The following is an 18200-nucleotide window of genomic DNA, read 5'->3' on the forward strand; positions in this document are numbered from 1 at the left end:
GTACCTTCCAGTGCCTGGCCCATGGCTCCCTACTCCTCCTCTGTCACAGCACTTAGGCCAAAGAGTATAGCTGCTTATTTTTCTGCCTCTCCCCTTCTAAATTGTGAGCTCCTGGAGGGCAAGACTCAATCTGTCTGTGTATCAAGACACTAACACAGAACACCTGATACGTGATTGCCACATGGTAAATGGTTGTTTAAACAAATAAAAATGGCTTCGACCTTTGTCTTCAGTCAAGTTTAGGATTCTCCCCTCCTCAGTACTAGCCATTGTATAGCTTATTTAGCATTGTTCATGAAATGTGGCTCTCTGCTTAAAGCAAGTATCCATTTTTTAAAAGCCCCTTATTATTAACTGGAAAAGCTATTTAAAGGTTTGTGTGTGTGTGTGTGTATGGACATTTGCTATTTAAATTAGTGCTAGAATTGATCTATAGAGTCAGACCTCTGTGTCCCCAGGTTCTGCCTCTGTGGCTGAGGCAAGCCGATGGTGCCACACCATTGTGTATAGTGATGGATTTTGATGTCCGTGAGGGTGTCTTGGAATCAGTCCCCTGCGAAGACTGAGGGACAGCTGAACCTTGTATCTGTCTTTGGTTGTTAATGCTAAAAAATTAAGAGTTGTGACTTACCTCCTATTTTTTCCTCTAGAAAAAATGTTTTCTTATTCATTAGGATATATTAACTTTATACCATTATAAAAAGCTTTTATGAAATGCCTAATTCTATCACAGTTCTAATTATATTTTGGTTAAATTTCATTTTTGTCTTGATGTTTTCCCTCTAGGCTGAAAATCTATTGTTAGATGCTGATATGAACATTAAAATAGCTGACTTTGGTTTTAGCAATGAATTTACTGTTGGCAGTAAACTGGATACGTTTTGTGGCAGTCCTCCATATGCAGCCCCAGAGCTCTTCCAGGGCAAGAAATATGATGGGCCGGAAGTGGACGTGTGGAGCCTGGGTGTCATCCTTTACACTCTGGTCAGCGGGTCACTCCCCTTTGACGGACAGAACCTGAAGGTATAAGAAGCAGTTGTGTCCAGGTTCTTCAGAAAGCTAAAAGGATTTTATGAAATGATAAGAGTTAATATTCTAACGCTTTATCAGCGTATCAGCAATTCAGTATCAAGGGGTTTCACTGGGGTTTTCTGAGTTCTCTTTTAACCTAAAAGTTGACTCACTAGTTTTCTTTGCTCTCTACCTCCCCAAAGGAACTGAGAGAGAGAGTGTTGAGAGGGAAGTACAGAATCCCTTTCTACATGTCTACAGACTGTGAAAACCTTCTCAAACGTTTCCTGGTGCTAAATCCGATAAAACGAGGCACTCTAGAGGTAATCACATTAGTGGAAATACGGAACAACTGTGGGGAGTCTTTAAAGTATTTTTAGAACTGTGGTTTGTGTGGCATATTGAATACTATCCTGGGGCTTTTTACGCAAGATGGAGGTTTTGTTTACTTGTTTGTTTGTTTGTTTGTTTGTTTAATTATCCCTTGAGCCATAATGGATGAAGTACTGAAAATAAATTTTCCTGAATATTGTGATTATCAGAATGTTTTATTTTGTGCTGCTAATGAACAGTTCACCTTTCAGCAAATCATGAAGGACAGGTGGATCAATGCAGGGCACGAGGAAGATGAGCTTAAGCCATTTGTTGAACCAGAACTGGACATCTCAGACCAGAAAAGAATAGGTAATTACTCTGTGCCTGCCTGCTTGTGTGTGCAAGTAACATCTTTCTGTTTTGATTGATGTATATGCCTAAAGCGGGAATAATGGAAAGTCAGGCCTAAGATACATGAATCAGCTTATCTGTTCTGTCATATTTAGGGGTTTACCTGCAGTTTCCTGTAATAGCTTTCAGTAACTCAGGAACAAGCCAACTGCCATTTATGTTAGAAAATGTGTGATCTTTTGTGTCAAATAAAGGAAATTATTTTACCCTGTAACAGAATGATTTCTTAACCAAACAAAACACATGAACTGTATGATGCCCTTCTTTTAGATATTATGGTGGGAATGGGATATTCACAAGAAGAAATTCAAGAATCTCTTAGTAAGATGAAATACGATGAAATCACAGCTACGTATTTGTTGTTGGGGAGAAAATCTTCAGAGGTAAGAATAATCAGAAAAACCTGAAATAACCTTTATGTAAATTTTCAGCTCATGTAAACTCTTAGTTTTTTTATTAATTTACCTGGAAATAACAAATCTAACTTCTATGACCATTTTGAACTATTTTAACTTTAAGATAATAACCTTCATAGGGGATATTATCACAAACTTGGCTTTCATCAAGTTAACCTATAATCATTAATAGCTTTAAAATTATGTAAAATCAGGGGAAGTAAACAGAGCATTTTTAGTTTTTTGCAAAAGCCTGGAGAGAAGGACATAACTACCTGTAAGCTGTGTGTGTGTTTCCAGCAGTCAGAAAGAAACTTCTGCCTGAGTTTAGGGTTGTCATTTTTGTCCATTGTGATTCTTTTCTCTGAGTGAACTATTTATAAGGGTTTGTGTGTTCCGAGAAATGTAGTTTCCTGATAAACCATTTGGGCTCGTGTTGTGGTTTGCTCTGTTTTTCTCATTTTCTCTTAGCTGGATGCTAGTGACTCCAGTTCTAGCAGCAATCTCTCACTTGCTAAGGTTAGGCCAAGCAGTGACCTCAACAACAGTACCGGCCAGTCTCCTCACCACAAAGTGCAGAGAAGTGTTTCTTCAAGTCAGAAGCAGAGGCGGTACAGTGACCATGGTAAGTAAGTCTGAGACCATTCCAGTGTGTTCTTTTGGCATCTCCTGTATACCCGAGGCCTTCTAACTTTGGGATGCATCCTTTTGCTTTTGGCCTACTGGGGTTGGAGATTGCACGCTTTCCCTTCTTGGTTGTTTTATAGCAGTCCCGTAGGTGCTAACATGATTATCTCAAGGCTCTGATCTCCTTGGTACATTCAGTGGCTGGGTGGAATCCTTAGCCACATGTGACTGTTGAGTGCTTAAACTGAGAAATGATTTTCAGTTTTGTTTAAGATCAATTTATAAAGCCACATGTGGCCAGTTGCTGCCATATTGGACAGCATGGCCCTGGAAAATGTATAGTACCCCAGTTTTGCCTTACTTGGTTTAAATTTTTGACCTGTGTCATTCTCTCAACACTCCAGCTGTTGATGTATCTAAATACCCTCACTCATAAAAAATTTTCACCACAGCAGTGAATCTTTAAGGAGACTCAGGACCCTAAAGGGTATACTTACCAACAACCAGTAATTCTACTTCCAAGGCAGCCCCATGTGTTGGAATCCAGAGACTCGAGCATCTATGTGTTTATTCACATACTTTTTTAAGCTTTATTACTTTTTTTAAAGCTTACTTTTTTATTATTATTTCTTAGGGGGAGGTAATTTGGTTTGCTTATTTATTTTTAGAGGAGGGACTGGGGATTGAAGCCAGGACCCTGTGCATGCTAAGCATGCACTCTACCACTTGAGCCACACCCTCCCCACTATTCACATATTATTATTATTTTTAATTTCAGCATGCAGGAACTAAATCTCTGTTGGCCTGGTCCTAACTTTTAAAACTACAGACTCACCTGGAACACCCACTCATCTCTAGTTCAGTTCATTTCCCTTCTCTGGGCTTTGTCCTGCTCCACCCTTTCACCTGGAGACTTGGCATATAGAACTGCACAGAGTATTCCAGACGTCTACAGCTTTGAGTTTATACCAAAGTGAAGGCACTTTGCTCACTTTCCATTTCTCTTCCTGCTGATGATGCCTCTCCGTGTGGTTTGGGCTGAAGCAGCACATTGTACTGACATTGTCAGTGAACTGCCCACATGTCTGCTATTCTAGAGTAAAACTGAGAGTTCAGAACCCTTTCTGATGCCAGGATTAGTAGAGACGGCATTTGTAAACCAAGTGCTGGTCTGGGTCTCTGTTTCTTGTGTTCATACGTAGTTGCTAACAAGGAGGGGTTCTCAGTGCCTGTGTATTGCAGAGCAATCAGTGAAATGCCTATGCGTTGTTCTAAACCAACCAGTTTAAAGGGACTTGTTCCTGAATCCTGGAAAGAAACCTGGTAATGGAGTTTTCTCTTATCTCTAGTGACTGCCTTAATAAGTTAATTCTTCTTTAAGCACAGAATCCATCTGGATTGGTCATGCCTTTTTTCCCCAGCTCAGAAAATTTTAGAGCTAAAAAGAGCCCACCAAACTCATTTTTATCAGTAGGGAAATAGGTCAAGAGAGCTCACCAGTTCTCCCGAGGTTACGTGGAAGTGGGAATGCCTGAGGTGGAACCCACGCCTTGGGCTCTGCCCACTAACCACCCGTTACCTCCTGTAGTAGTGCTTTTGTAATAATAATCAGCCTTCTTGGAGCCTCTGATATTAAAAAGGAGTTCATCAACAAGTTTATACTATATAGCACAGGGAACTATGTTCAATATCTTATAGTAATGTATGGTTAAAAAGAATATGAAAATGAATATATGTATGTTCCTATATGACTGAAGTATTGTGCTGTACACCAGAAATTGACACAACATTGTAAACTGACTATACTTCAATAAAAATATATTTTTTTAAAGTTCATAAAGGAATATTTCCAGAAATTCTGTATATAGAAAAATCACTCAGTTCCACATTCTTTTTTATTCTTTATGGGGATGAAGATAGTGATCAGGGAAAGAAAACCATGAAGATTTGATTATGCCTCTGGCACTGTTCTTTTAAGTGCAGAAAATGGGATAGGTTTCAAATAATGACATCTAGTGAAGCACATTCACTTGGTACCACGTGAAGGAGACCAGTCTGTAACTAGACCAGTTTTAAGCTTGCCCTCCCCTCCCCATCTCTGCCCTTGTTCCCTACCCCTAGGTGCCGATGATTCACACATACCTGCTTCTGTAAAATCACAACTTAATTTTTTTGCTTCTTAATTTGGGTCCCATGTGTGAACCCCTGTATGTGTGTGCCTTTTTTTTTTTTTTTTTCCAGGAAGAGTGATCATCAGATTTTCAAGAGGTTTTTTACTTAAAAAAAAAGAAAGCATTACTGGTCTATCAGTCAGTAAATGGTATTGGGGAGGTTTGGTGGTGACAAGGAAAAAGAACTGCATTCATTTCTCACATCTTATACAAGGTTGGATTCCAGTTGGAATGAAGAAAATATTAAAAAAATGAAACCAGAAAGATACTAAAAGAAAACATGCAAAAAGCAAAGATAATTTGCTTTGTAATTTGGACTAGTGAAGATCTTTTTAACTATAGCCCCAAACACTAAAAACCATGAAAGAAAAACTTAGCAGATTTGACTACATAAAAGTCACATTTTTGTGTGATACATCCACACCATGAAACACTGCTCAGCAATAAAAAGGAACAAATTGTGGATAAATGCAATTTGGATGGATCTCAAGGGAATTATGCTGAGAAGGGGGAAAAAAATCTCAAGAGTATTTTGATTCAGTTCATATAACATTTTTGAAATGATAGAATTACAGAAATGGAAAAGAGGTTGACGATTTCCAGGTTTAGGGAAGGGGGTTGAGGTGGAAGAGGTGGCTGTGGCTGTGAAAGGGTGGCTGGGAGATCCTTGAGGTAGAACTGTTCTGTCTACTGGTGGTGGTCCTGTGAGTCTGCACATGTGATTAAAAATATGCACATGTGTAAATGATACAAGTAGATCTGGAGCTCAGTGGATTGTATCAATATCTGTTTCTATTCACAATCTCAAGTCTTAAAAAATTTTGAATTTTCTAAGTAGAATTAATATTTTAAAACAAAACAATAGTAACACTGAAGGTTCAGAATGTCATTAGATGACTCATGATACTGAGAGGAAAGATAAGTATTAAGGGTAGCATCATGCTGTACTTGGCTAATTCTTTGTTTATGTTAAAATTGACAAATTGAGAACTTAATTGTCCTCCCCCTATAAATAAAAGCAAACTCTTGTTTACTTTTAATTCTGTTTCAAATAGATTTACCATTTAGATTTTTGTCCAAGAAGTAGCTTTACTGCACCTCACCCCATTCACTTTTCTAAATTCTTTTTGAGGGGAGGGGCAGTAATTAGATTTGTTTGTTTATCTGTTTATTGATGGACGTACTGGGGATTGAACCCAGGACCTTGTGCATGCCAGGCACGCACTCTACCGCTGAGCTATACCCTACCCCCACCCCATTCACTTTTTAATAGACCTAAAATACAAAGTCTTTTCTACCATAGAATAAATGATGAGCTTTCAGTGCCATTCCTTGAGATTACCACTGGGCATCATATATAATGAACATATTAGTTATCTTATTCATCTCCAAAATTCTTTTGAACTCCGTATCTCCTGTGTCATCAGAGTCTCTAGATGATTTATCGCAGGACATCAGTCAGTTGCCCACCTGGAATGTCACCGGGAGCATCCACCCACTTCCTCACTGTCATTTATATGAGGAACATGCTTTGCTCCGCTAGTACTGCCTTTCCCCGTGTACTCAAATTCCTGTTTATCTAGAAGATAGAGTGCTTAAAAAAAAAAAAAAAGCCAAAATAAAACTTCAAACAGAAATGGCCTGTAAATCTGTACTGTTCTGTTCCAAAAGGTGAGGGTATCTCTTGTACAAAGAAGGATGTGATTCACTCAGATGTACTAGGTGAAGCAGTTCATTCTGCATAATGTGTGCATCAGGTTAGTTTGATTAGTTATCTGTATGGTAACAGCCCCAAAGATGTTTTGAAAGGACAACTGTATAAACTTATTAACTTAAAAAAAAAAGAAGACTCAAAAAAGGTAGAAAGTTAGGGACTGATAAGTGAAATTTTAAAGTTGAACTCATTGTGTAGCAAAAACATTATACCTGAATGGGAAACATTTTAAAGAATTTTACTGTGTTATATTTTCTTAGATGAATAGAAATCTTGGGTCACCTTATAGAATATTTCTTTTCGCAGAATAAAATGTGAAACAATATTCTGACTTTTAAAAGTCAACTCTTTGTTTTAGCTGGACCAGCTATTCCTTCAGTTGTGGCATATCCAAAAAGGAGTCAGACCAGCACTGCAGATAGTGACCTCAAAGAAGATGGAATTCCCTCCAGGAAACCAAGCAGCAGTGCTGTTGGAGGAAAGGGAATTGCTCCAGCCAGTCCCATGCTTGGGAATGCAAGTAATCCCAATAAGGCAGATATTCCTGAACGTAAGAAAAGCTCCACTGTGCCTAGTGTAAGTATTGTTGAACTGTATAGCATGGGTAGGGTTACAGGGTTGAAATGGTCTAGACATTTGGCGCCTGTGTTCTGCCCAGTATGGCCTACCCGATGGGCCGCCGTGCCCAGTCTCAGCCGGTGGAGATCACCTGCTGCGTTGAAGGTATTTCTTGTTGAGCCGCTTCCCATTAGATGAGTGGTCAGGTCCTTTTTGCCAAGGGCTGTTTCTGGTTATTCTGTAAACATCTGCTAAGGTTTAGATTCTCTCTGGTGCTGAAAGATGGAAAGACCTCATGGTATAACAGGAAAGAAATAAAACCAAATGGTGATGGTGCAGACTAATGACCCCAAACAGAAGGCTAGCAGAGTCTGCACAGGGCACTGTGAAGTCTGACTGCCAGGGACGTGGTGTTTGCACTGCATCTCAAAGGGCTCTTTGAAAAGATACAGAACGTTGCTTGAGTCCTCACCATGTGCCAGGGACCATGCTGAGTGCTTTTCCATGTATTAACTCAATGTTAATGTGAAGAAATTGAAGAAAAGTTGAGTCCATCTCTTAATTGCTGCTCTTAAAAAAATCTCCCCAGTGAGTAGGTAGTATTTGTTAAATTGAAATTGTTCAGTTTCAGAAACTTTTCTGTGGATTCTCTCTGACCTACCATAGTAATTATTACACTTAGCACTCCAAACGTAATTTTAAAAAGAATTTGCAGAGAATGAACAATTTTAAGCATATTTTGTAGTCATATTTTCCCCTAAAAGTTAACAGTGACAGAGCCTTTCCTCTTCCCCAAAGAAACCCCAGAGTGAGGCATCCGTATGGAAGTTGTGCCGCTCTCTTTGTCTGTTTCTCGGGATGAGGCTTATAAAGGAGCCCAGAGGGTTTTGTCTGCCCCATTCTCTGACCTTATGCTTTACCAGAGTAAACCCTGTGTGGAAAGGTTCTTTATTTTGGCCTCCCGAGGCTGTAAAATTGAATCGTCGTTCCATAGCCCTGCAGTTTAAATTCAGCCTCCAACTTTTGTTGACAGTTACCAGAGGGAGGAAAGGACCTTGTTCCCTGCCTTCACAACTTCCATCTCTGTCTACTCATCTACCCACTCCCCCTTTGAAAATATGTCCTGAGCATTATCGGTCATTTGTATTTGATTATTTATAAAGGAAAAAAGTAATGTTATTATAATTTTCTCCCGTTAGTCTTCAGTTTCCCTGTACATGATCTGCTCATGCTGTATTAAAGGTGGCCGCTTTTGTCTTTGTTTAAAAATTGATGTTATCTGATAAGTTTTTACTTATGACTTTGGTTCCTTGCTTTTTAATTTTGAAAGTACTAGCTTTTTAAAAGTTGATGTGAAATTCATAACATATAATCAACCATTTGAAGCATACTATTCAGTGGCATCTGATACATTCACAATGTTGTGCAATCTCCACCTCTCCCTAGTTCCCAAACACCTCAGAAGAACACCCTGTACTCATTAATTAATTACCCCAATGCTCCCTTCACCAGCCCCTGGCAACCACTCATCTGCTTCCTCTCCCAGTGGATTTGCCTGTTCTGGATATTTCATATAAATGGACTCATGCAAGCCTTTTGTGACTGGCTTCTTTCACTCAGCATATTTTCGAGGTTCATCTAAGTCGTTGCTTTTTATGTGCCAGTTCGTTTACCTGTTTATCCGTTGATGGACATTTAGATTGTTCCTACTTTTTGGTTACGATGAATAATGTTGCTATAAATGTTTGTGTACAAGTTTCTGTGTGGATTTATGTTTTCATTTCTCTTGGATATATACTTAGGAATGAAATTGCTGGGTCGTATGGTAATTCTGTGTTTTAACTTTTTGAGGCACCACCAAACTTTTCTACCAGAGCAGCACCATTTTACATCCCTACTATATCTGAGCCCGCATTTCTCCCAGTCTTTTCCAGTACTTGTTATTTCCTGGTTTTGTTTGTTTCAGCTGTCCAAGTGGGTGTGAAGTGGTACCTCCTTGTGGCTTTGATTTCCATTTCCTAAATGACCAGTAGCGGTCAGCATCTTTTCATGTGCTTATTGACCATTTGTATGCCTTCTTTGGAAAAGTGTTCATTCAAGTCCTTTGCCCATTTTTAAATTGGGTTGTCATCTTGTAGTTGAGTTGTAAGCTTCTCTACATAGTCTGGATATTAACCCTTAACCAAATACAGGGTTTGCAGACATCTTCTCTATTCTGTGGGTTCTCTTTTCACATTCTTGATAGTGTTCTTTGATGCACAAAAGTTTCTAATTTTGATTAAGTCCAATTTCTCTTGTTTTCCTTTTTGTTACTCCTGCTTTTTGTGTGTCATGTGTATGAATCTCTTGTCAAATCCAAGGTCATGCAGATTTACCCTGTTTTCCCTAATAGTTTTATAGCTTTAACTCTAATATTTACATCTTTTTAATTTTTATTATTTTTATTTGTATATTTACTTCATATTTATAATCCTTCCTTTTTAATTTTTTTAGTTTGAAAGTATTAGCTTTTAAAAATAGTGGATCTCTCTCTCTTCCTGCTTTGCTTTAAATAATCCGTGAGTTGTTGCTCTGTGGATTATTACAGCGAGCTTTTCAAAGTCACTCTACCATAGCCGTTTTTCATTATTGCAGAAGTAATGGAGGGTGGGAAAGAGGGTAAAAGTGGCTGCCTTCGCCTCTGTTCTGTTGGCCAGTACTGCTGATATTTTAGTGTAGGTTTGTTGAAAGACTGAGTATTCATGTTTATTTAAATGAGAGGGGTCCTATTGTACTACACTTACTAAATAGTTTTAAGATGAAAATACCCCTCCCACTTTTTTTTTTTTTAATAGAGTAATTCAGCATCTGGTGGAATGACGCGGCGGAATACTTACGTCTGCAGTGAAAGAACTACAGCTGACAGGCATTCAGTAATTCAGAACGGCAAAGAAAGCAGGTATGAAATTCTACCTGATTTCAAGAAAATTTGTTTTTCCCAAGAGAAATGGAAGGATGTTATTTACTTCTCAGTTTTTATGATCAAAATTCACATAACGGTGGTAAGTGTTCTCTAATGGTAAGTTAAATTTGAATGCAGATTTTTAGTGAGCTCCTACAATTCCAAGTTCTTCTCATTGTCTTGAGTTTATCCTCCTGGCCAGCTGTGTGATGACTGGATGAGTTGAGTTAAACCAGGGAGCTTTTCCAGAGGAAATAGATAGTAACCTTACAGTTTAATTGTAGAATTATGAACAGGGAAATGGAGATTATTTTGTGCCCATGAATAACTTGAACAGTGTCGAAGGGGAAAAGATAAGGACCTGAGGCAGGGAGCCGGCCTCTGGAGGACACAGAGCATGAGGTGGGTGGGTGAGTTTTCAGTTGCAGGCCAGCAGTGTGCTGAAGGGGCCGGGGGACAAGTGGTAACATAGTCTTCACTTTACTAGATGCACTTGAGAATCCCAGAGAAGTGGAGAATGCAGTCTTCCAAGTGATTTTAATCTGGTAGAGAAGCAATCATATTGGATAAGCGTGATTTAAAATACTAACAAAGTAATATGTCAGTAACGAGTCAGATTATGCAAACAACTTTCCTGGGGTTACAAAGTAAGAAAGAAATAGTCAGAAAAGTAGGATTAAGTAGGTCCATTAAGTAGGATTAAGTTTGGAGAGAGAGAAAAAAATGTTGGATTGGTAAAGTAGTTAAATATATTCTATATAGACAAACTTCCCAAACTAGGATGGATTTTCCTTTGTTTTTTTTGGAAGAGTAGTATAAAACTAAATTCAGAGTGGTGAGATAAAGTCAAAGTGAGTAGATGAGGTTCTAGAGTAGAAATCCATAAAATAAATTCATCTTTCATTGTCCCCTGGCCTCTGAACTTGAACATTGTCTGGTCATGTCACACTCCCATGTCTGGCATCAAAACTTTCTTTCCTTTTTTTCTGAAGTTTACTTTTTGAAACTGCATTGTAAGGTTTGCTTCCTTTAGCTGTCGTTAGTCAGATGAAACGTTTGATCATTAACTTCTGTAACAGCCCAAACAAAGATTCTTCTTCCCTCCTTCATCCTTAAAACCAGACTATTTTATCATTCTTCCTTCTTCCACAGACCACTTACATTTGAGTTGATATGAAGGTGAAAAGCTTGTTATGTGAGATTATGTTTATTTTTCAGTGACTTTTTAAAAATATTTACATTCCAGTATTCTGTCTTCTGAATACTATGTGTGTGCTTGTTTTAACATTGTCTTTTTCATTATGATCAAAAACTGCCAATAACTTGAGTATATCAGTTGGGCTAGATAGCTTAGAAATTAATGATTGGTGGTTTTTTTTTTTTTTTAAGTAGTCTATTCTTTGGTAAATTTTCTTTTATTACAGTTATATTCTCAAATAAAATTTCTTCTAGTTCAAAGTGATTGAATAGAAGATACCAGCAGAAGACTTAATTAGACAGAAGTTTCTGTTATGGATTTTAGTCTGTAGAACTGGGGTGATGTTTCATGACCCTTCTGTTTACAAATTCTTCAAAATTGTTGAACTGTTCTGTCATATTCCTTTTAAACTTTAGAATGTGCAATTCTCTGAGGTGCAGAGTCAGACTTCTTAAAAGGCTGGTCAGACCAAGGTCTGTCTGCCCCCTGGTTTTTGGTTTGTGTGTGTGCACATGCTCCTCTAATTCCCCTCTCCTACATTGTTCAGTTCACTCTTCAGAAACAATTTTAAGAATTGTCTAATATCTTTGGAGTCTTACCTGCCTGTGTTCTATCTGCAGACATCCTCAGTGGGGCTGCTGCCTCCTCACCCCGGCCTGGGCCTCACTGCTTATGTTGGCATCAGTTACTCAAATGCTTTGCTTGTGATAGTGTGGTCTTTATCTTTAATCAAACAGAGCCTCCAGCCACACAAGATGGGGCCCAAAATTTTAATAACACCTGGATTTTCTTACTCTGTCTTAAGAATGAGTTGAAAAATTGTGGGAAAATACGGAGATTTGAATGCCAAAGTAATGGTCATATTTTTTACTTTCAGTTAAGGCAGGCACTAAATATGACAACTTTCTCATGCTGAAAATAGATATTTGAGTCATAAATTAGATGCACTGAACTTCTCTGTACACAGATGACTTTTTTGGCAGCAGATTGTTACTTTTTCCTCTCCCATATGTATGTGTTATTCCTTGACTAAAATACTGGTGAGCTACAGGATGCCTGGATTTGTGTTAACTTCTGAAAGAAGGACATTAATTTCCATTTTAGCCTTCAGTATGTTGGACTTTTTTTCTTATACACATGTACATTCTTATATACATTCTTATATACATGTGTATAAGAAAAAAAGTCCAGCATTCTGAAGGCTAAAATGGAAGATTCCAACATGAGAATGATCGTGCCTAATAAAAGCTGTGTGGGTTTTATCACAGTTAACACATGAATCTTTTGGATTCTATTTTTAATTCTGCTTTTCCCCAGTCACTGAGTATGCTTTGAATCAGTAACCATGTTCTGATATGGGATACATGTCATATCAAACAAATTGAAAACACTTTTCCTTTAATAACCATAAGGGTATCAGAGTGAAAAAAAAAAGATTATCAGACATAAATACAAAGCAGGAAGATTAGTAGGAACTTCATACAACTTGAATTCTAAGAAACACGGTTGCTGTTTCTGTAAGTTAAGGTATAAAAAATGATTCTTCCTCGGACCCAGAACTACTAGAAATGTAATGCAGCTACTGTTTTTGTTTATGGAGATTGTTGTGAGGTAGTCTGTGAAATGTATAACCGTCATCTTTACCACTTTTCTGGGGGAAGTTCTGTCTGGCTTTCACAACAACCAACTTGATGCAGCCCATTGTAATGTTGTGTTGTCTGTTGTAAGTAGAACTTTTGTGAGTTTGTACAAACTTGAAATTCAGCTAAGATTTATTGAATTTATTGTTTCTTAAATCAAGGTAGTAGGCCTGCTTTTAGAAGTCAAAAAAACACATCTGTTTTGTTATTGGCTTTGTAGAACTCTTAATGTGACATGATTAAATTTCTAAAGAAATTGTTCACTAAATTGCCTTTAAGATTATGTCCCAAATGAAATAATTTATGCTGAAATACGAGTTTACACTTCCTTTTTAGGATTGGCTCTGACTTTCGGGGAGTTAGTTTTTCGTGGCAGGGTGTCTGTCCACACAGTCGCCCGGGGCTTCTGTGCCCTGTGGGTCAGAGCGGCACTGCCCAAGGGGCGGCGGGCCTCACTGGGGCAGGTGGAGCGTCTGCTTGCTTGGTGCGCTGGCTACGAGCCCCCTCCTCCGCGGATTGGGACATTGATAGTCTCCAGGGAAGATGCCACATATCCCCTGCCTCCTCTTCTTCCCCTGCTTTCTTAATGCTTCCATTGATCCTAGCTGCTAATTTGGGTAAGAGAATGTTAGCAGCTGGTTGGGAGCAATGAAGTGTGTTGACCCTTGACCTGCTCTGAACACACAGCAGAGCACAAGATAGTTGTGCTTACTCGGAACTTGTTAAAGATCAGTAAAATTGTGTCTGTGTGCAAGTGTGTCTGCATATGCATAATGGAAACAACAAAGCGTTTCTTCAGATTGTTCCATCAGTGAGGAACCCAAATAAATGTAAATTCAAAAGGGCATCTGTGAACTCCTGTCACTAAAAGTCCAGGGGTAGAGTGAGGGTCTGTCTCACAGTCCTGCTTCTGCAGGACTTACACGTTGGGCTCCGCAACGTCGGCCCTAACGTCTTCCCACACTCAGCTCTCCTCAGACAGAAGCCCTGGGGTCGTCTTCTCGGTCTGTGCGGGTCTGGCCCTGACCATGTGCCCACCTCTAAATCCGTCACCGGCCAGGCTGGCTGGAGAAGCCTGGCGTGGACTCCACAACACCTAGAGACCAGCAACCTGTTTCTGCCAAAGCAGGATTCGAGTGTTGTTTACCACAGGAAGAGTGTCAGAAGCACAAACGTGAATCTGTGTGTAATCTCTATGAGGCACTTGTTTCCAGTTCTGTGACTGTATTAGAGACATTCTCCCAAGTCAGAGGGCAGAACTGTCAAACAGAAATGCAGAGCCAAGCAGATCTTCTTGAGCAATTTAGTGTGAAGACCTGTCTCCATCATTTTGGGACTGTTAGGATTCCAGTGGCTCATTCCATTAACTTACCTTACCAGTTAGGAGAACATTTATTGAGGACCTGCTCTCCCTGAGGCGTACCGCTGACACCGGGGATGTGTTGATGAGATTGTAGGTGGTGTTTTCAGGGCGCACAAGCAGGCAGGAGTCACCGCAGTCCAGTGTGGTGTGCAGTGGCAAGTGCCTGCAATGAGCACACGGAAGGGAAGGGTGACTCCTGATGGGAGCGGGAACCAGTGAAGCGTTTGTGGAGGGGGTTGCATTTGGATGAAAGCAGAAAGATGCCAGCTCTCCAGACACTGAGAATAGCACCTGCAAAAGCTCTCTGACCTGATGCACCCTCTCAGGAGGGCCAGAAAGCCAAGTTCCAGGAGGTAACAATAGACAGTAAAGAGAGGGGGCAGGGCAAGCTGTGGATGCCTGAGGATGCGACTTGGTTGCCAGGGTGAGGAGTTTGAACTTTATCGTGAAGACACAGTGTGTGTTTGCAAGTTGATAAGCAGATGAGTGCCTCGGTCAGGTTTGCATTTTAGACAGTTCACAGCTGTATGGTGGATAGATTGGAAGCTGTGAGATTGGAGGCCAGGAGACCAGTGAAGACAGGTGACTGGGGAACCAGCCCTGTGAGAGAGATGAAGCTTTGCACTAAGACCTTCAGAGTAGAAGTGGGGAGGACCCGGCTCACCAGAGCTTTGTTAGGGAGTTGACACCAACATGGTGTCCCGGTTGCTCTGCATTTGGGGCATGAAGGAAAGAACCTGATGGTTTCTAAGTTTCAGGCTTTGAAAGGATTTCTGCAGAAAGACACTGAAAGGGTGTGGTCAGAATTCTAAATCCCTGATTCTCCTTAAAGGAAAGAAACTGCCCCTTGGGAATTCCAAGGACATGATGTCCGAGCTGGAATCGAGGACAGGGGACAGATTTGTTCGGTAGCTGTCTGCCAGGTGAAGCTGCAGCCTTAAGCTTTTTCACCACTCTGTCACTCTTTCTCTGTCTGTAGACATTTAATTTGCTCTTACTAGTTTTCCCACTTTGAAAAATGGGTCTCTTTTGACTCCCTGGGTACTGTGAATTGTTTATAAAAAAGTGAATGGCCTTTGAGTAAGAAGGTTCTCAATTATAGTTGAGCAACATAGGATACTTTGACAAATACAGCTAGTTACTGCTTTACCCATAATTTTACTAGTTCATTTACAGCACGTCAGTGTGCTTTGGGAACAGTTCGAGAGCACCGTTTGCTCATAGTATTATAGATTCATTTACCACTTCCATTTGAATAGAGACTTCTCTTTTAGAATAGGCCTTATTTTACATGTAGCTTGGAAGACATTGTCCCTCTCACAGAAATATTCAAACATATATGATGTTGTTTTATTTTGAAAGCTAGTCAACTTTAAAAATTAGCTGTTTAAAAAAAAAAAAAAGCAGATACAAGTTAGCAGCTGTTCCAGAATCCCCAAAACAAGTTTAAGAGATTTTTGTTCTTTGACAAAAATGAGGTGGTTTGGGGAGGAAGGTTATATGCTTTACACAGCAGGTTGCTCTTTTTGTCACTGGTCCATCATACTGTTGTTTCTGCCTCTGCCTGAACCCAAACCCCCTCCCAGCCTGACAGAAATGTTCGCTTACGCAGCTAGCCCTGCCTCTGTTTGTACCACATCCTCCACCTGTCGGCTGAGACATCAGAAGTCGATGTCCATGTCAGCCTCTGGGCACCCCAAGATGATGTTACCTCCAATAGACAGTGAAGGAGATAACTCCAAGGCTATGTAAGAAAAATGCACATTCCTTGTAAAACTAATGTGTACCCACTGCTTCTTAATTTTGTGCTGTGGATTTTACAGTCCAAGATTTTGTTCCAGTTGTCCACAGAGTGTCCTTCCTGTGTGTGGTTTTAGTTCAGCCCATCCTGTCTCATGGTCCTTGGTCATCTGTGTGTCTTCATGCTCTTTCGTACTGTGAAAGGTGTAAGAAATCCCCCTCTTTCCAGGTTGCTTCCAGCATGTGGAAGTTTGCAGTACTTCGTCATTTGTGTGCTTCCAAACTCTTTAGTTGCCTGTTCTTTGGCTCCACCTGCATAGCCTTTATTTCTTTTATATTGGCAAGGTTCCTGCATGTAAGCAATTTGAGAGGGAAACAAAGGGGAAAAACTTGAGTTAACCATTCTTTGTTCTAGAATTTCCCTGCATTATCTTGTCCTTGAAAATATGTATGTATGATTCTCTTAAATGCTGTGAGGTTTTTGTTTCATTATATACTGTTCCTTTGGTGCCCTTTCGCATTTAACTTATGTTTTGCTCCTAAGTCCTGTAAAATACTCCTTGGATCTGGGTTTATATGGCTAGTTTTCTCCACTCTATATGAAAGGTATATTGTGATTGTAAATGTTCGTGTGCCATGTTTGCCAGAAAGCCAGGGTTTTTGTGAACAAAGATGTAAGAGTCTGTCATTTTCTGATCTCGTAGCACTGCTCCTGACCAGAGAGCTCCAGTTGCGTCCACACACAGTATTAGCAGTGCAGCCACCCCAGATCGAACCCGCTTCCCAAGAGGCACTGCCAGTCGTAGCACTTTTCACGGCCAGCCCCGGGAGCGGCGCACTGCCACGTATAACGGCCCACCTGCCTCGCCCAGTCTGTCCCATGAAGCCACACCGTTGTCGCAGACTCGAAGCCGAGGCTCCACTAATCTTTTTAGTAAATTAACTTCCAAACTCACAAGGAGGTAAGTGCCAAGTGGTGCTGGTTGGTTCAAGCAAACACGAGAACAAAAGGAGAAATGTCTTCTCCATTGTGTGAAGCCACTGCACAGAGGCTTTTCCTTGTAGCTCAGGTTTTTCTGGCTTGTATATCTAAGTGTATACTTTTAAAGCCTCTTAGAAGAGAAATTACAGAGCTCGTAATTTTTTCACAACACTCAAAGTTCTCTAGCACTTGGGAGGTGGTGGTGGTTCTTTAATTACTGTTCCTTTTCATCACATCTCTCCATGTGGCATGTTCACTGCAGTTTAGCAAAACCCCAGATCCCATGTAGTCGGGGGGCTGGCACTCCGTAAGTCAGTAAGTTACAGTAAGAACAAGTGATCTTTCTCATCTTGTATAGCTTTGAAGATAAAGTTCTTGCTTTATTCTCAGAAAGAAGCTAGTGTCTGGTCATGTATGAAACCTTTCTTATGTCCAGTAGGCTGTCATTTGGGGCCTTGGGAAATCTCTAAAGGTCCTTTGAGGTACTTTAACTTTATTTCCAGAATCTAGTATGGAGGTTGCAAAGCCTAGAAGCATTGGCTGCTACAAGAGGAAAAAGAAGAAATACCAGTTTGCAACATAAGCAAATAGGCAAATGCACCTTTAGCCTTGACCACACCCAGGAAACCTGAGAGACCCTGCAGTTCCAGGATGCCCAGAGGAAATTCTTTGAACTTAAGCTTAGGTGTCCTGCAGGTTTGCCTGTTACAGACCCTCTTGCTCATCGTCTGTGTCTTACAGAACAGCAGTCTATGAGGGCCCACACCCTCCTCTGTTTCTCTGCATTCCTTGTGGCCCCTCAGCCTGCTGATCTGTTCCACACTGTTATCATTCACCCGCTAAGCTAAATATCACTTTTCACTCTCCCGAATTCCTCCAGTAATTTTATTTTAAATGAGTCATCAAAAACATAGACAAGTCACATTAATCTGTCATTCCCCAGATGATCTGTTTGCCCTCCTGACGTTGAATGCCAGATTAGGGAGGACCTGTGCTACCCATCAGCACTGACGAGAGGTCAGAGGAGTCAGAAGGCTCCAGTCTACCCTCGTACTCTCTTCTCAGCCCCTTTGCTGAGACGCCCCGTTCCAGACTGGGCAGAGGAGCAGAACGGTCCGAGAGCCTTGGCAGATT

The 18200-nt window shown here is 40.3% G+C and overlaps 1 protein-coding gene across 12 annotated transcripts in view; it reads left to right on the plus strand.

Annotated features, from left to right (window-relative positions):
• Positions 1-18200, plus strand: part of MARK3 (microtubule affinity regulating kinase 3) — a 92436-nt gene that overhangs the window by 67833 nt on the left and 6403 nt on the right. For 8 of the 12 annotated variants that reach the window (XM_031454388.2, XM_031454390.2, XM_031454389.2 and 5 more), the window contains 8 exons: positions 787-1023; positions 1215-1334; positions 1596-1695; positions 2008-2120; positions 2604-2757; positions 7003-7220; positions 10037-10140; positions 16789-17046. In XM_031454388.2, the coding sequence (XP_031310248.1) occupies positions 787-1023; positions 1215-1334; positions 1596-1695; positions 2008-2120; positions 2604-2757; positions 7003-7220; positions 10037-10140; positions 16789-17046 (1304 nt within the window). Of the gene's footprint in view, positions 1-786; positions 1024-1214; positions 1335-1595; positions 1696-2007; positions 2121-2603; positions 2758-7002; positions 7221-10036; positions 10141-15930; positions 16093-16788; positions 17047-18200 lie in introns of all 12 variants that reach the window. The other 4 variants (XM_031454391.2, XM_031454393.2, XM_031454394.2 and 1 more) reach the window with 2 other exon arrangements.

This window comes from Camelus dromedarius, chromosome 5 (assembly GCF_036321535.1).
Source record: "Camelus dromedarius isolate mCamDro1 chromosome 5, mCamDro1.pat, whole genome shotgun sequence".
NCBI lineage: Eukaryota > Metazoa > Chordata > Mammalia > Artiodactyla > Camelidae > Camelus > Camelus dromedarius.